This window comes from Gadus macrocephalus, chromosome 10, assembly GCF_031168955.1.
Source record: "Gadus macrocephalus chromosome 10, ASM3116895v1".
NCBI lineage: Eukaryota > Metazoa > Chordata > Actinopteri > Gadiformes > Gadidae > Gadus > Gadus macrocephalus.
Window position 1 is genome coordinate 18,659,440 of NC_082391.1, and position 14,757 is coordinate 18,674,196.

The window sequence follows — 14,757 nt, forward strand, 5'->3', positions numbered from 1 at the left end:
TAGCTGCGTACGTAGGACCATTTTTGACACAAAATGGTCAAGCAACATTTTAGCTGCGTTACGCGCGTATATCTTACGCGGGTTACGCGTTTGGTGTGTTCGTACCTTTAGGGTGGCGCACAAACATTTCTTTACCGGTGGAAGGGATAGTGCCACTATCCAATGTTGTAAAATGAATGCACAACCGATCATTTGCAATCTTTTTAATTTTGAATGAACGTATATAATTGTATTTTATATGATATACTTATGTGTTCAAAGCACTGGTAGATTGTAGGCATATATGAATGAATGAATCAGATCAGTTAAATAATATATCCAAATAAATACATGTTTATCATCTTTCTTTGTCTTTTTCCCCCTGCATAATAGTAATCAACCGTAGCCTACTGTAAATGTGATGCATGAATTAAGTTCTCCGACATTTTCACTTAGTTTTATAAAAATTGAATGGATTTTCCTTTTAATAAAGACGATTCGATCAACCGCAACAAAGCTTTTGTGACTTCCCCAAAGAGGCTCCATGCGAAGGAGACATGACCGCATTCATAACAGACAAAAGTCAAATAAATATCGATCAGCTTGATTGCTGCCATGTTTTATTCATAAGCGCACATGTGTTTACAAGCGGACACGCAGTATTAAAAAGCGGAAGCGGAAGCGCTTCCACACTACCAAGTCGTTCCAAAGTCTGAACGTTACAAACGCTAGGAAGCACTCGAGCTAGCACTCTAGTCTCATCTCCATAGGACGCGACTAGCAAGGACGCGTCCTAAGGCTGCAGCCTTCACTTTGGGAAACAGCCCATGGCCGCGTTCCAATACCCGTACTTCCATGAGTATACTTAAAGGAGTATACTATCCGTACTATCAACTACGTTAATTTTTCAGATGTGAGTGCTGTTCCAAATCGAGTACTCTGTGATGCACTAATCGGAAATTACGATCACGACTGCCGCCGTGGCTCCTCCCCCGCAATAAACATCCCGCTTTGAACGGTGAACTCTTTACGCCTAGCAGCTATAAAAACTACAAAATGACTTAATGCAGGCTATGTGGAAAATGCGCCGACTTTGGCTCAGCCTGGCTCCGCCTCTTCCGCTACGTAGATAAGATGGCTGCCGTTGAGTACGGAAAGTGTCCTTCGATCATGGACATAATAAAGGCTTCGATCCACACTTCACGATTAGCCCGTTTTGAGTACGACATCCGGGTCCTTGTATACTTCTTTTCGCCAAATCTGAATTGGAACGTACTACGTACTTAAAATTTGGCTAGTAAGTACGGAAAGTACGGGTATTGGAACACGGCGGCGAATGGTGGATTGAGAGAATGGAGACCAACGACAAAACTTTTACCGTATCCGGTCGGCAAAACTCTGAATACATCTTTCTTTTCCAGGAAAGACTTCAGTGCAGTTCTTTGTTCATTTCTCAAAGAAAATGATAACTTAAAGTCTTGAAGAGTCGCGGCCAAAGCCGAGTCGAAAGACAGCGGTTCGCCAGCAGCAGCAGCCATTATTGTTTACATTTAACACGGAACCGTCGCAGCTCTGTCGTCATTCGGCCCGATACCACCCCTCACGATCTGATTGGCCTGTTCCCATTTTTCTGTTTCCAGCAGTGAAAAACGACGACAGAAGGCTAGACCTCTCTGACTGCAAGTTAAATTTGCTGCCGCTAGGGGCGTCTAGATTTCTAGGCTAGGTCAATGTAGTAAAGCACAATTAAAATTTGATATAATACACAAAAGTACAGTGCCTTCACTAAAGCAGAAATCTGAATCAGACTTATTCAAAACAATGCTTTACTTCAACTTTTCAAAAATATACTTATTAGAGTAGTTTGTTCGGGTTGTTAGCCAGGTTAATTTAAAAAACAATGGTGGACAGTGGACACCGACGGACATGTCAAATCCGATCCCCATTGTTAAACCAGATATATAATCGCAAAAATAAAATCGGAATATCGTATCGCACGCTTTACTACCGTAAAGCGTGCGATACGATATTCCGATAGCATACGCAATACATATCAAAAATCTTTGTTATAACGTATCGCAAGGTCCCTTCTGATTCCCCTCCGTTCTTAACTATTTTCATCTACTTCTGCAGTATCCTGCCAGCAAGCCAAGCGCAGGAAAGATGCGGCAGGGAACCAAATCCGACCAGGTGGGAAGAGAGCGAAGGGGCGGATCTCCAAACAAAAGGAAAAGGAGACAGGGGGGCGGGGCCAGTCCTTACTGACCCAGGTGCTGGATAAAGGACGCTTCCTGCGACTGGGCGGGACCACAACGCTGAACCCTGGAAAGAACATCGAACTGCGATGTAAAGGCGCCAGCATCGGCTGGTCGTATCCCTCCTACCTGAACACATACAACGACTCCCGCCTCAGGTGGTCAAAGGGCAACTACACTCAAGATTACATCTGGGAGTTTGATTCCATCTAGAGGTTGAAAACATTGGGTGCCACCATATTTAGACAATTTCGTAGACCATTTAATGTAGACCATATACATTTAATTGTTTGAATGTTTTTTTTTGTATGCTATATACAATATATTCTATACAGTTTTAATTGTCATCTTAAAGTGAAATCCATTCGGGCATAATATTTTCTACCATGCAAACTGACCTTTGTAGGCCTACTCTATATTGCAAGCACCATACCAACATTCAAACCACATATAAACAGCAAACTTTTTTTGCTGGTAATCCTTAAATAGTTGAAAACCTTAACCGTAGTTCCGGGAGAGCTGTTTGGCCCAGCAGCACAACAGGCCTTGGATCGTGGCATCCAGGCTAACCAGACATGGCAGCAGTTTGCTAGCCTTCAGGGAGCTACATCCCTACCGAGACAGCAGCCTCCACAAGGTTATTGCAGCAATTGTCCTCTGCCGCCAGCGCGTCCTAGTGGTTATCCCAGGACCTCACCAGCTCCTGAGCGACCCTATCAACCCCGTCGGGCTCCAACAAGGCCTGCAACCCAGGCACAGAGGGGTCGGGGGTCTGGGTTTCCCCCCCCCAGGCCCCCAAGAGGACGTGGGGGCAGTTACTGACGGCTCAGGCGTCGGGCGCTTCGCCCAGCAGCACCTCATCTGCTGGGGAAGTTGCACTACAGACTCTTGGGTGGTGGCCACGCTTTCCCAGGGGTACAATCTCATATTCCGACACCGGCCCCCTAGTTTTCAGGGGGATAAGACTGACTACAGTCAGTGATCCCACAAGGCGACAGGCCCTCAGCCAGGAGGTATCCACCCTCCTGTAGAAGGCCATCGAGATCGTAGATCCTCAGACACAGCAAGATGGGTTTTACTCAGTGTAATTTTGAGTTCCAAGAAAGGAGGGTGGGTTTCGCCCTATACTGGACTTACGAGGGCTGAACAGTTATCTGAAAGTATTGCCCTTTCACATGCTAAAGACAGCGGAAGTGCTCCAGGCCGTCGCACGGCAATGCTGATTCACATCAATAGATTTAAAGGATGCATATTTTCACTGATCCACTTATAATGGAATGTGACCAGGAGGTAGTTCAAACCATCATAGTCTCAAGAGCTCCCTCTACCAGGGCACTTTATGCTAACAGGTGGAAGATATTTGCCATGTGGTCTGAGGCTCAGAGAGAGGTACCGGAGTGTTCCTCAGTGCCAATGATACTGCGTTTTTTGCAGTCCTTACTGGAATGGAAGCTATGTGCTTCCACTTTAAGGGTCTACGTGGCTGCCATTTCATCCAGGCACATTAAGGTTGATAGCCAGACGGGGGGGTCTCATTCTTTGGTGACCCGACTTCTTAAAGGAGCCCAGCGGAGGAACCCCCCACGGGCTGTCAAGGTTCCCCCATGGGACCTACCTCTGGTACTTGGAGCCCTCCGTCTCCCCCCCGTTTGATCCCCTGGATCAGGCGCCACTGAAATGGCTGTCGACAAAGGTTGCCTTTCTTCTAGCGATCGCGTCAGCCAAGTGTATGAGTGAGCTTCATGCGTTGTCAGTGAGTGAACAGTGCATACGCTGGAACTCAGATGTCAAAGAGGTAGCCTATCTTCTTTTCCAAAGAGACTGCCTTCGGCCCACTTTAATCAGGTCAAAGAGCTAGCAGCTTATGGCCCCTCACACCCACCGGATGAGGAAGCTAGTTCCGCAAAACTACACTGCCCGGTGAGAGCCTTGAGATGTTGCATACAGGAAACTGTTGGTTTTCGCCAGTCTGATGGCCTGTTTGTGTGCTACGGGGGCCCGAGGAAGGGGCAAGCGCTGTCCAGACAGAGGCTTTCCAAGTGGGTGGTGGAGGTCATTGAGGAGACATAAAAGTCAAGGGCCTTTGCCTCTTAACATCAGAGGCCAATCCATCAGGAGTGTCTCCATACCTCCTGGGCAGCACTACGAGGAGTGCCTCTAAGTGAGATTTGTGCAGCGGCCTCCTGGGTTTCAGCGTGCACCTTTGCCCGATTTTACAGGGTCAATGTAGCTGCTCACCACGCAGTGGCTGCAGCTGTTTTTCAGGACCCCTCAGGGGTGGGTACAGGATTCCTCGTGACTGCGTTGGTAATAGTCATCCAGTGTTAAGCATTGCCTCTGGCGGTCAGTAAGAATGAAATAGAACGAGAGTTACGTATGTAACTACGGTTCTATGAATTCTGGATGACCGCCAGAGTTCTCTGTCACTCGGAATCTTGCGAGAAGATTCTGAATGGACATCTTGGAGTGACGTGGGCTTATTTAGATGGGCGGCCCGATGTCATCCCCGGTCACGTGTGACTTTGTTGATATTAAATACTCGATATTAAATACATGCGCGATGGATAACATCCAATGTTAAGCACTGCCTCTGGCGGTCATTCAGAATTCATAGAACCGTAGTTACATACGTAACTCTCGTTTTTTTTTTCTTCTCCCAGCGTCAAGCAGAGTGACAAGTACAGCCAGCTGATTCTAACATCGCCCTCTGCTGCCGACACGGGGGACTACAGCTGCTGGTTCATACTCTGTGACGGATCGGATTGCCACAAAGACCCAGACCAAACCTCTTCTTCGTACATCTATTTCACCGGTAAACAGTTTGAGTTATTGAAGGACCTCCGCACCCACATACTTAACCCTACAATAAAGTTATATTATTGCATTTATATAGCGCTTTTCTAGGTACCCAAAGCACTTTACACAGTTAGAGAGAGTGTGTGTGTGTCCGTGTGTGTGTGTGTGGTCCACCTCATCCACTACTCCAGTCGCCCTCATAAGATCCATCAAGACGGCGCTCTCACTCCCCCTGTTACCTCCCCCTGCCCCCCCCACCAGACAAGGACAACCTCTTCGTCCCTTCGGCCTTCCACTTTGAGATCGTCTTCCTGCGCCCGGACAAGCCCGCCGTGGTGCCCTGCCGCGTCACCTCTCCCCAGGCCAAGGTGTCCCTGCACATGGAGGTCCCACCGGCGGAGATCTCCACCAACGGCACCCAGGTGAAGTACGACCCCACTAGGGGCTTTGTCCTGCAGAGCCCCGGACCGGACCACCAGGGGGTCTTCTACTGCAAGGCCGTGACTAAGGGCACCCCGCAGATCTCCACCAAGTTCCAGCTGCTCTACGTTGAGGGTAAGGCCGTGCTTTGTGCTTCTTCAGGGTACACGGAGCACTGAGATCGGGTGCTAAAATGAGGGGTTCCACGATGGGGTTAGGATCACACCTGAATTCATACTGTAGTTGTGTGCAACAGGTTACTGAGGAAACCCCTCACCCGCATGGAAGTATAATGTTTTTAAACGTTCTCCCAGTTCCTAGCGGGCCTCCGTTTGTGAACGTCGAGGCCTCTCATGAGTTTGTGAGAGGAGGTGCGACCATCAACATCACCTGCACCGTGATGGGGGAGCCGGACGTGGACGTGAGCTTCAGCTGGTCCTACCCTGGTCAGGTAAACATCCACAATCAAACATTGAAATGTATCATGATGGGGGGGGGGGGGGGGGCCCGGTGGCGCACCAGGTAGAGCGCGTACCATTTAGGCCCTCTATCTCCACTACCTTCCGAACTATCTCACTCTATATTAAAGCATATAAAAAAAGAAAGAAAAAAAAAAAGATATGAATCATGATGGGGAGCCGAACAGACCAACCGGTAGGGTTATCATTTCGATCCCCTGAGAGTACCTCTAATGGTAAACACAATAGATGTTCCCCAATGCGGACGGTGTGGTGTCGTATGACTGTCGGTGCAGAAGAACCTACCGTAGTCATAACTTTCATTGACCGTCTTCTGCAGGGCCAGCGTCCGGTCGACGTCCAGGACTCAAAGAGGCTGGTGAACAGGGGGGTGGGACGCACCACCCTCATCTCCCAGAGCGTCATCACTGTGGTGGACATGGAGACCATCGACTTTGGGAAGTACACGTGCAAGGCCAAGAATCTCAATGGCGAGACATTGGTGGCAACGAACATAGTCTCTGGGTAGCCTTGAGTTAATCTAGTCTGTATGGTATGCTGCAAGTATAGTAGGTTCCATTAAAAACACTAAATACCTGACAAAATTGTATCAGAAGTTGTATACCATAGGTAGTTAAATAAGAACCTGAAAATATTTGATTCTCAACACAATAAAAATGCTTCCTTCGACACTGCAATCGGTGTGTTTTATTTGCACAGTGAAGGAAATGTCACAATATTTACATAATGAGTGTGATTTAACATATTGTATAAGTAATGATAACAGAGCTTGTCAAAGACAAGGCTCCAGGGGAACCATGGCTTTAGGTTAGAACTGGGCCAATAAAGGAGGGCCAGAACATCAAGAGGATTGCTTTGGGGAGGAGACAGAGTGGTGTGTTTAAAGCTAAGCAGTTTGGCAGACACTGGCTTTAATGGAGTCCGTATGTGGAATGTGAACTGCGAGCCCAGTTCTTATTTTGGTTTATGGGGACACCTGCTGCATTTTCCACCTCTTCACGGTTAACTGAATCCCTTTCAGTTGGTCGCAGTTGTAGTCATTAAATGTTGATACACAGATACAACACTAATCAACTTTAATCCATTTTATCTACGACACATCAAATGCTGAAATGTGCAGCTTCTTGAGACAAAAAGCCAAAGTAAAGGCCAAGCCAAATGTAAGGTACATGACTTTATTTGCATATTTTGGTGTCAACACACTTTCAACTCCACACTTAAAACACAATTTCTCCTTGTAAACTCTTTGTGAAGACACTTTTCAAAAGCTGCAGCAGAAAGGGTACAGCAGGGCGATCTGTGACAAACACATGTACAAACACAAACTTGGATTGGTCCCTTTACCCAACAACTAATAAAATAACCATCAAGATGAATTAGGCCACTTGTTTCCGTTCACACACCTCTGAACTCGAGACCCTCCTGATGAGACCAAGTGAACCGTTCAGCTGAATGGGGTGACAGTTCAGGAGGAGACCTGCACAGTATTCTGTGGGCTCTCTGGCAGTGGACGTGGTTATTATCATGAAGGGAATCAAACAATTTGAATGACGTATATAGACTACACAGATGTATGGATTTTTACCAATATGTCCAGGTCCTGATAAGCAACACTAATATTTGGATTCACAGCCATGCAGATTTCCCTGCCTTTGGTTTACAGAGAGAGCAAAAGTGACAACTTTTTTCACCGGCCATCTGTCTGTGTCTGCATATTTGTGTGAACATGTTACCGAGAAGACGAAGCGACTGCTACAAAACAAACAGAGTAACAAAAATAGTGTAGCGTGACATTTAAGTCCTGAGATTTCCTCTTACTGACTCATAACAACGAGGGGTCAAGAAAGGCACAGAACGACGTGGGCCCTGCTCAGTCAAGTGCTCCTGTGCAATAGCGTTCATTTCTGTACAACGCTCCTTTCCAAAAAACGGCAAAAATCCATCTGTACAGGGAAGTGTCCGAGCGCTCCATCGCATCGCTGAGGAGCCAACCCGGATGGCTCATGGTTCCAGTGGAGCCCTACAGGCAGCCCGGAGAGCCCGTCTGGCACCTGGAACCCCAGGGAGAGAGATCGTGGGGGAGAGGTGGAGGGGTGAGGGTTTGGAGGCGGTGGAGGGAGTACCAACCCAGCATGGCTATCTGGGCGAGAGGGGCGGGCTGGAGAAGAGGGCGGAGCTGCGAGGGGACTGGAAGCTGTTGGCGTGCGAGGGGGAGGTGGGGGACAGCCTGCGGGGGCTGCCCAGATCCCCGTTGTGGAGCTTCCACAGCAGCTCCTCGTTCTCCATGGACAGACGCTTGTTCACCTTGGACTCCTTCTTCAGGGACTGGTGCAGCACGGCCTGCTCTGTGGACAGCTGCCTGCAGGGGGGGGGGGGGGGGGCAGAATAACGGTTCAGGAGGAGGCGGAGAGACACAGACACGGGGCAGGACTGTGGTGTAGGCTGGGAGGAGAGTGGTGAAGGGGTTTGTGGATCTGATCTCTTATCCCCAATGTTCACAGTGTATCTGTAGGGAGCACGACGCCTGACCCCAAAGAGACTCCTTCATGACCTGCATCTGTATTCCCTCTTGTCGAGGCACGTTGGATAAAAGCGCCGGCTAAATAATCCACTAGGAGTGAAGAGTAACTGATGGCTCCAAAGCATCCATCATATGTTTGTGCCAAATTGGTATCAAACCATGGAATCACCCCTGTCCTCATCCAACTTCACTGGCTCCCAGTACACTACCGCATCCAATACAAAACCCTACTCCTCACCTACAAAGCTCTCCACAACCTAGCCCCCAGTTACCTCTGCGACCTCCTCCAAGAATACACTCCCTCCCGCTCCCTCCGCTCAACCTCTGCTGGACTACTATGTATCCCCACATCACGACTTATTACAATGGGTGCCCGGTCATTCAGCTGTTCAGCACCCAGGCTCTGGAACTCCCTCCCCCCACACATAATGTAATGGTCAGACACCATTACAACCTTCAAGTCACAACTCAAAACTCACCTGTTCAAACTCGCACACAACGTCTAACTGATCACTGTCTTGATTGTTTGTTTGTTTTGTCTTGTTTTTGTTTTATTTATTTATTTATTTATTTATTTATTTATTATTATTTTTCCACAATGTCTTTTTTTTTTAACAATTTATGATAACTTTATGCTCTGTAAGGTGACCTTGGGTGTCTTGAAAGGCGCCTCTAAATTAAATGTATTATTATTATTATTATTATTAATCCTATTTTGAAACGCTGTAGGTTTTCACAGCATCTTTAGCGTGCCCCTGCTTCATAGGTATGGCACACCAAAAGCTCACCAACATTGCCAAGCAAGCGTTAATAAATACCAAAGTGTGAACAATGAATCGTTTGCTTTACCTTGACAGAGCAGCATGCCTGTCCATCCGGGCTTTGAGGTCTTCATTCTCCTGCTGGACCTTAATAAGGCTTTCGTCCAGCTTCACACTCTTATCCACCTGGGAAAACACACAGCATCGCTGACTACACATATAAACCACTACATAAACACTCACTATAATCCCTGTCTGTACTCGTGTTACATGGGTCGTCAGCAGAGAGCCTCAATTTAAGGTCGACCTTTTCCATACCCACCATTTCATACCATGCGCAATTCTTTTATTATTTTGTATGCATTTTGTGTAAATATGCGGAGTCGTTCTATATATTTCATTGTATTGTTAATACTCCTTCATGAGCAGACTAAATGTGACAGTAACCACATCACCCTGAACGAATGCGGTACTGGGAAGCTCTTGTGTCTCACCACTGTGTCCATCTGCAGGAGTTTCTTTTCCTGCTGGTGGAGCTGTTTGTTCTTGATATCCAGGACCACCTTAAGGCTCTCCAGCTCCTGCTCCAGATACAGCGTGTGGGAGTCCTTCTGTAGGGACAGAGCTTTCCGTCACGATAAACCCACCTACTGTTTTCCCCTGGCCCTTTAAAATGTCCCGGAGCAATCAATCTGCAGCCCGTACAACAGGGGGCGCCACACTACTGTCAACCACTGGATGGGTTCAGTCGATGGAGGCAATGGAGCTCAGCCTGTTGATAGACTCAACATTCAATGATCACAAACAACGTCAGAGGTAAAACAAATTCATAAATACCTCAAATCTGTCCAATTAAAACGGTTCTGTTTCTAATTATTAAGGGCCAACCATGCCAACTGCAGTCCATTTCCATCTGATGTGAAGTGACAGGGTAATTTGCGGTAGTTAATCACGCTAGTGTGCCTGGAAAGATGCAGAGCGAGCTGCACAGCCACTCTAAAGTGATTACATGAGACAGCAGTGCAGGCTCACAACAGTCACTGAAAATCAACCTCAATGTGGAGAATCAGAGTTACGGTTCAGTGTTCCATAAATAAGACAAATATTGTGATAAGACATCTTTTGGGTTGAGGTTCTGCCTGAATGATAGAATAGAACCCCAGGGGATTATATCTGGGACACTACAAGGCGTATCGCCTACATGGTTGCGCAGTCTTGTCTACCCACTAAATACTTAAAACAGATGTGTGTAAACCATTTGGAAGAAGGTTTGGTTTTCAGCTTTAGAAAATCACATATAACAGGCCTAGAATCTTTCTGGCTCAACATTGATTAGCCATACAACAAGCTGATAGTATTCTAGTGTGCTGCGATCTTAATGAACAAACAATCATTCATCTGAATGCACAAAGCCACGGAGTTCTCAATGGCACCTGGCTTTTCCCCGCCAGCTGTTTCCTCCGCTCCTCCTCCGCTTTGAGCTTCTCCACGAGGGTGGTGTTCTCCTCCGTCAGCTCCTGGATCTGTCCCTGTGAAGGAGGAGGATGAGGAGGAGGGTGGAAAATACACCACATTTGAGTCAACACATTGGTAATCTCGAATTATACAAATAATACTTTGATATGTTAAAAACGGCGTAACTGTTCCATAACACTGCAAAAAATGCAAGGCAGCTTACAGATAAAGTGGTTTCCACCTCTTCCAGGGTCTTCTGCAGAGACTGCTGCTGCTCACTCTGACTTTTCCTGAGCTCTAGGAGGAAAAGGAGGGTATTTGAGCATAAAACATTATTACGCTGTGAGGCTTCTACAAGTACATTTGAGCGTTTAGTTCTCATTCATATGAAAAGTAAAGCTAATAACAATTTACAATAGCAAATGAATGTCTGGAACTTAACGGTTTAAGCAGGGTATCCTTCGCTCACCTTCTAGAGAATCTTCATGTTGTCGTTTAATGTCCTGCACGTGTTCAAAGTGGTCTGCCTTGAGCTCCAACTTATTCGCCTCATTGGTTGCGTTCAAGTCCCCAAGCTTTAAAATTAAAAAGAGCATATTTTTGTTAAAGATTGGATAGAACCTAGAGATCAATACGAGTCAGAAGAAGGTAGTTTTCATTCTCGCCGCATGGAATAAGGTTGCATGAAATTCAGGCAAATATTACAGTGAGCCAAGAATTTTCTAAAATGCATCAGTGAGCGTCAAGACTAGGCAGGTTCCTCAGTCACAAGGTTGTGTCAAAAGAGGGCCTCTGGGATGCATCTGGTTTCAGACGTAGACTGCTCTCGACAGAATTTGTCAAAATACTTTGCTGCCATAGTGATTAATTGATCCCTGAGCCGACAGTTCTATTGCTTGGGATCAGCAGAGCATTGCTTTCTTGACTGCAGAAGGCAGTCAGCATTACCGAAGAAACACTGTCTCGCTTACCAGAGGAGTATTATTCATAACCAAGATTTTAAAATGAATTAGCCTCATTTGCTCAAAATAGTCATGAGATTACTTTTGAAACAAAATGGAACTGTATGCTAGAAGAACGTCATTGTAAGTGCTCTACAACGGCCCACACAAACCGACATCCACATTCTGAACACGAGTAAATAAAACACACCACTTAACGGTGGGTTGGCCTTGACATGGAGCCAAGTAACAATCCAACAGGTCCTCAGGAGGCTCGGAGACTTTAAGTGGAGGCTGCGTGTGTGTGTTATTTTAGGAGCCATCACCAGACAGTGATAAGAGGCAGAGTGAGAGTGAGTGAGTGAGTGAGTGAGTGAGTGAGAGAGAGAGAGACCGACCTGCTGCTCCATGAGGGTCCGGCACTTGTCGGCCTCCTCCTGGTAGGTGCGGTGGACCTTGTCCCACTCGGCCTGGTAGAAGGCCTGCAGCCGGGCCTCCAGCTGGGCCAGCTCCTCCTGGTGCTGCTCCTCCAGGCGCCGCAGGGCGTCCGCCAGGGAGGCCCGCACCTCCTCCTTCTCCTTCTCCAGGCGCTCGCATGAGGTGGCCGAGCACACTGGACATGTTGAGAAACACACCGCCGTCTGCTTAACTCTCGCTCAGGATTGTAATGAACGCCGTACCGTGGACACTTTGGCTTCTTCACCGCAGTGTCTTTACAGCTGTGTGTGCCTACTGTCTTTGCATTGGGGGGGGGGGGGGGGTGGAACTCTTAATGCCATGGTGTCCCAGTTGAGCAACACAGGACCACTTTAACAGAAGAAATGGTGTGATGGACTGTGTTGTGTGAAGCAACCCGACCGCAAACACTGGAAAACAATCCAACAGAGGAGTCGCCCAGTGGGGCGATAAATATGCCCTCTATTTGAACATCTGTCGGTGTATGTTTATGTGCTCGAAATTTATGGGTACTATTCATCATGTGGAAGAGCAGAAAAGTCAGGAAGAGATTCCAATTTCTTTTTCTTTTCTTTTTTTACTCTTTTCCCAACAAAGACAAACCAACCAGACACATTCGCGTCCGCCCAATGCAACACCTCAGATGCAGCTGTTGCCAGGATTGGTCATTAACACTCCTCTTCCAGGTTCCATCTAAACAAACAACACTCCTCTGTGTGGCTGTGTGTGAGCCGTGCAGGCTGCCCTCTACAGCTGCGACCAACCAGCTACTGGATTAGGATTCCTCCCGTTATGAAACTCAATAACCGAGCGCCACATGTCCTCTTGTATACGCTCCATAAAGCCCTCATGTTCCACAAGGGGCGGGGCCGTGCCACTGGACGCAGCTGCGCCTGGTCTGGGTCTCTACAAGCTGGCACGGGCCAGGTGATGACATCAGAGCGATGACATCAGAGGGACAGCTGCGCGTGCAACAACAGAGGGCACAGAACGTGCTCTGTACGGAGCAGGTGATTCTGGTGTTTAAACAGGATTAACACTTTGAAGCGGGACCTAAGTGGAAAGGAATAGTGTGTGTTTGCATTGAGGTGTGATGCTCAGCTGAGCTAAACTACAAGTATTTGATGTAGGGTTTAATTATGCTGCGTTTTATCAACAACCTCAGAACCCCTCAATATTCTGCAAAAGATCAATGTCGGCAAACTTTCCAAATCAAACTTGTTATCATTTAATAACAATACAACATTAACTGACGACAAAAGTGTATCAGCACTCCTCTAATTAAAACGGAGCCCTACTGACTTTTAATTAGTCGTTGCTGTACAAATGCTGCGATTATACACCGATCACTTGATAACCACGCATCAGAATTCAAAGTACACCAATTACGAAGAGCGCCATGTCAGCACATGCACAACCACGAGTCTCTCTCCCAGTCCCAGACTCCAACACTAACTTAACCTCCGACCCCCTCCATCTCAAAGACATAAAGGGCCGTACTCTGTAAGGTCCTGTGAGGGAGCGGGCATGTCAAACTCTCGTAGAGCTGAGAGCAGAGGGCGGCAGCGGCATACGCTGCCTCCACCAAGGAAGCCAAACCATCCATCAAGGACCTGGAATGCTTTGTTTCATGGCCGAGCATTCCACAGACATGTGTAACAGGGGTTTCTCGGTAGAAGCCTTTTCCAAGCTGAACACATCAACAATCCTTGCTCGACTTATGGAAGAAAGAAAAAAAAAAATCCACAACTGCTGAAAAGGGTTTTAATCCCCGACATACAGTCCTGTCGGACTTGAGAGAGGGCGAGAGAGGGAGCGAGAGCAAGAGCAAGAATGGTTAAGTATGTGGCATAGAGAATGCATATGCACAAGTGTGCCTGTCATTTATACCGCGAGCAGGAATAACACCAGAGGTAGCGTATCTTAACGCTGGCCCGGCTCCAAAGCAGATAATGTTGTAGCACACTATAATTAGTTGCGGCGGTGAATGTAACTTCTTCTGATGGAGCGTGCTCACACTGGCTTGTTGTAGCGTCGGCCCAAAAGGCCATAATAAACAGAAAGACTAGCGGGGGAGCTGCGGGGGCGAAATGAGACCATCCTCATAAAAACGGAACAACAAAGACTCTCCTAGCAGGAGAGTGGAGGAAAGTGCAGGCATGTTCAAAGCCTGGGTGGTAGACATGTGTGCGTCCCGAGGCTGTGGCTTTGCTGGTGAGGGGCACGGGAGGGGAGTGGGAAGAGAGGTAGTCGGAGAAGGGGGGGTTACTTCAGAGAGATGTACATCTGTAGACACCTAAACAGAAAGGTGTGCCTCATATCCAAGCGTCTTTTAGGGCTCAGGGCATGCCATCTGATAACCCCCCCCCCCCCTCTCTCTCTCTCTGGGGTCAGAGGTCAAGTGTCTCCTCCCTGGGGAAGGGGCAGACAACTGTCTAATTTGAGGAAACAGTAAACAAGCCCACCGAACACGGAGCAGGGGGCTAAGCCAGGGGGAGGAAGTAGAGAGAAGGTAATGATAGGGCAAAGAATGCTCATGGTTCCTACTGCCATCGTTCCCCTGTTAGGGGTGTCATCTTTTCTAATTGACGATAGGTTTTCTTTGTGGAAATAAATGGCTAGTTTCCCTATTGTAATTATATATAATACACCCAAACACTAGTGTCAACGCAACATTTCTTTTCCAAGTAATCC

The 14,757-nt window shown here is 47.4% G+C and overlaps 2 protein-coding genes across 9 annotated transcripts in view; one reads left to right on the forward strand and one right to left on the reverse strand.

Moving 5' to 3' along the window:
- pdgfrl (platelet-derived growth factor receptor-like) overlaps nt 1–6,606 on the forward strand; it is a 10,646-nt gene extending 4,040 nt beyond the window's left edge. The window contains exons 2-6 of the mRNA XM_060063616.1: nt 2,113–2,392; nt 4,895–5,046; nt 5,292–5,585; nt 5,765–5,901; nt 6,249–6,606. Of these exons, the coding sequence (XP_059919599.1) occupies nt 2,113–2,392; nt 4,895–5,046; nt 5,292–5,585; nt 5,765–5,901; nt 6,249–6,437 (1,052 nt within the window). The 3' untranslated portion in view covers nt 6,438–6,606. The remainder of the gene's footprint in view (nt 1–2,112; nt 2,393–4,894; nt 5,047–5,291; nt 5,586–5,764; nt 5,902–6,248) is intronic.
- Nucleotides 6,607–7,090: 484 nt separating this feature from the next.
- The window catches only part of mtus1a (microtubule associated tumor suppressor 1a), a 28,407-nt gene continuing 20,740 nt past the window's right edge, over nt 7,091–14,757 (reverse strand). For all 8 annotated transcript variants that reach the window (XM_060063536.1, XM_060063535.1, XM_060063534.1 and 5 more), the window contains 7 exons: nt 12,006–12,220; nt 11,136–11,241; nt 10,890–10,963; nt 10,645–10,740; nt 9,706–9,822; nt 9,300–9,397; nt 7,091–8,288 (listed from right to left, as the gene is read on the reverse strand). In XM_060063536.1, the coding sequence (XP_059919519.1) occupies nt 8,066–8,288; nt 9,300–9,397; nt 9,706–9,822; nt 10,645–10,740; nt 10,890–10,963; nt 11,136–11,241; nt 12,006–12,220 (929 nt within the window). In that variant the 3' untranslated portion in view covers nt 7,091–8,065. The remainder of the gene's footprint in view (nt 8,289–9,299; nt 9,398–9,705; nt 9,823–10,644; nt 10,741–10,889; nt 10,964–11,135; nt 11,242–12,005; nt 12,221–14,757) is intronic.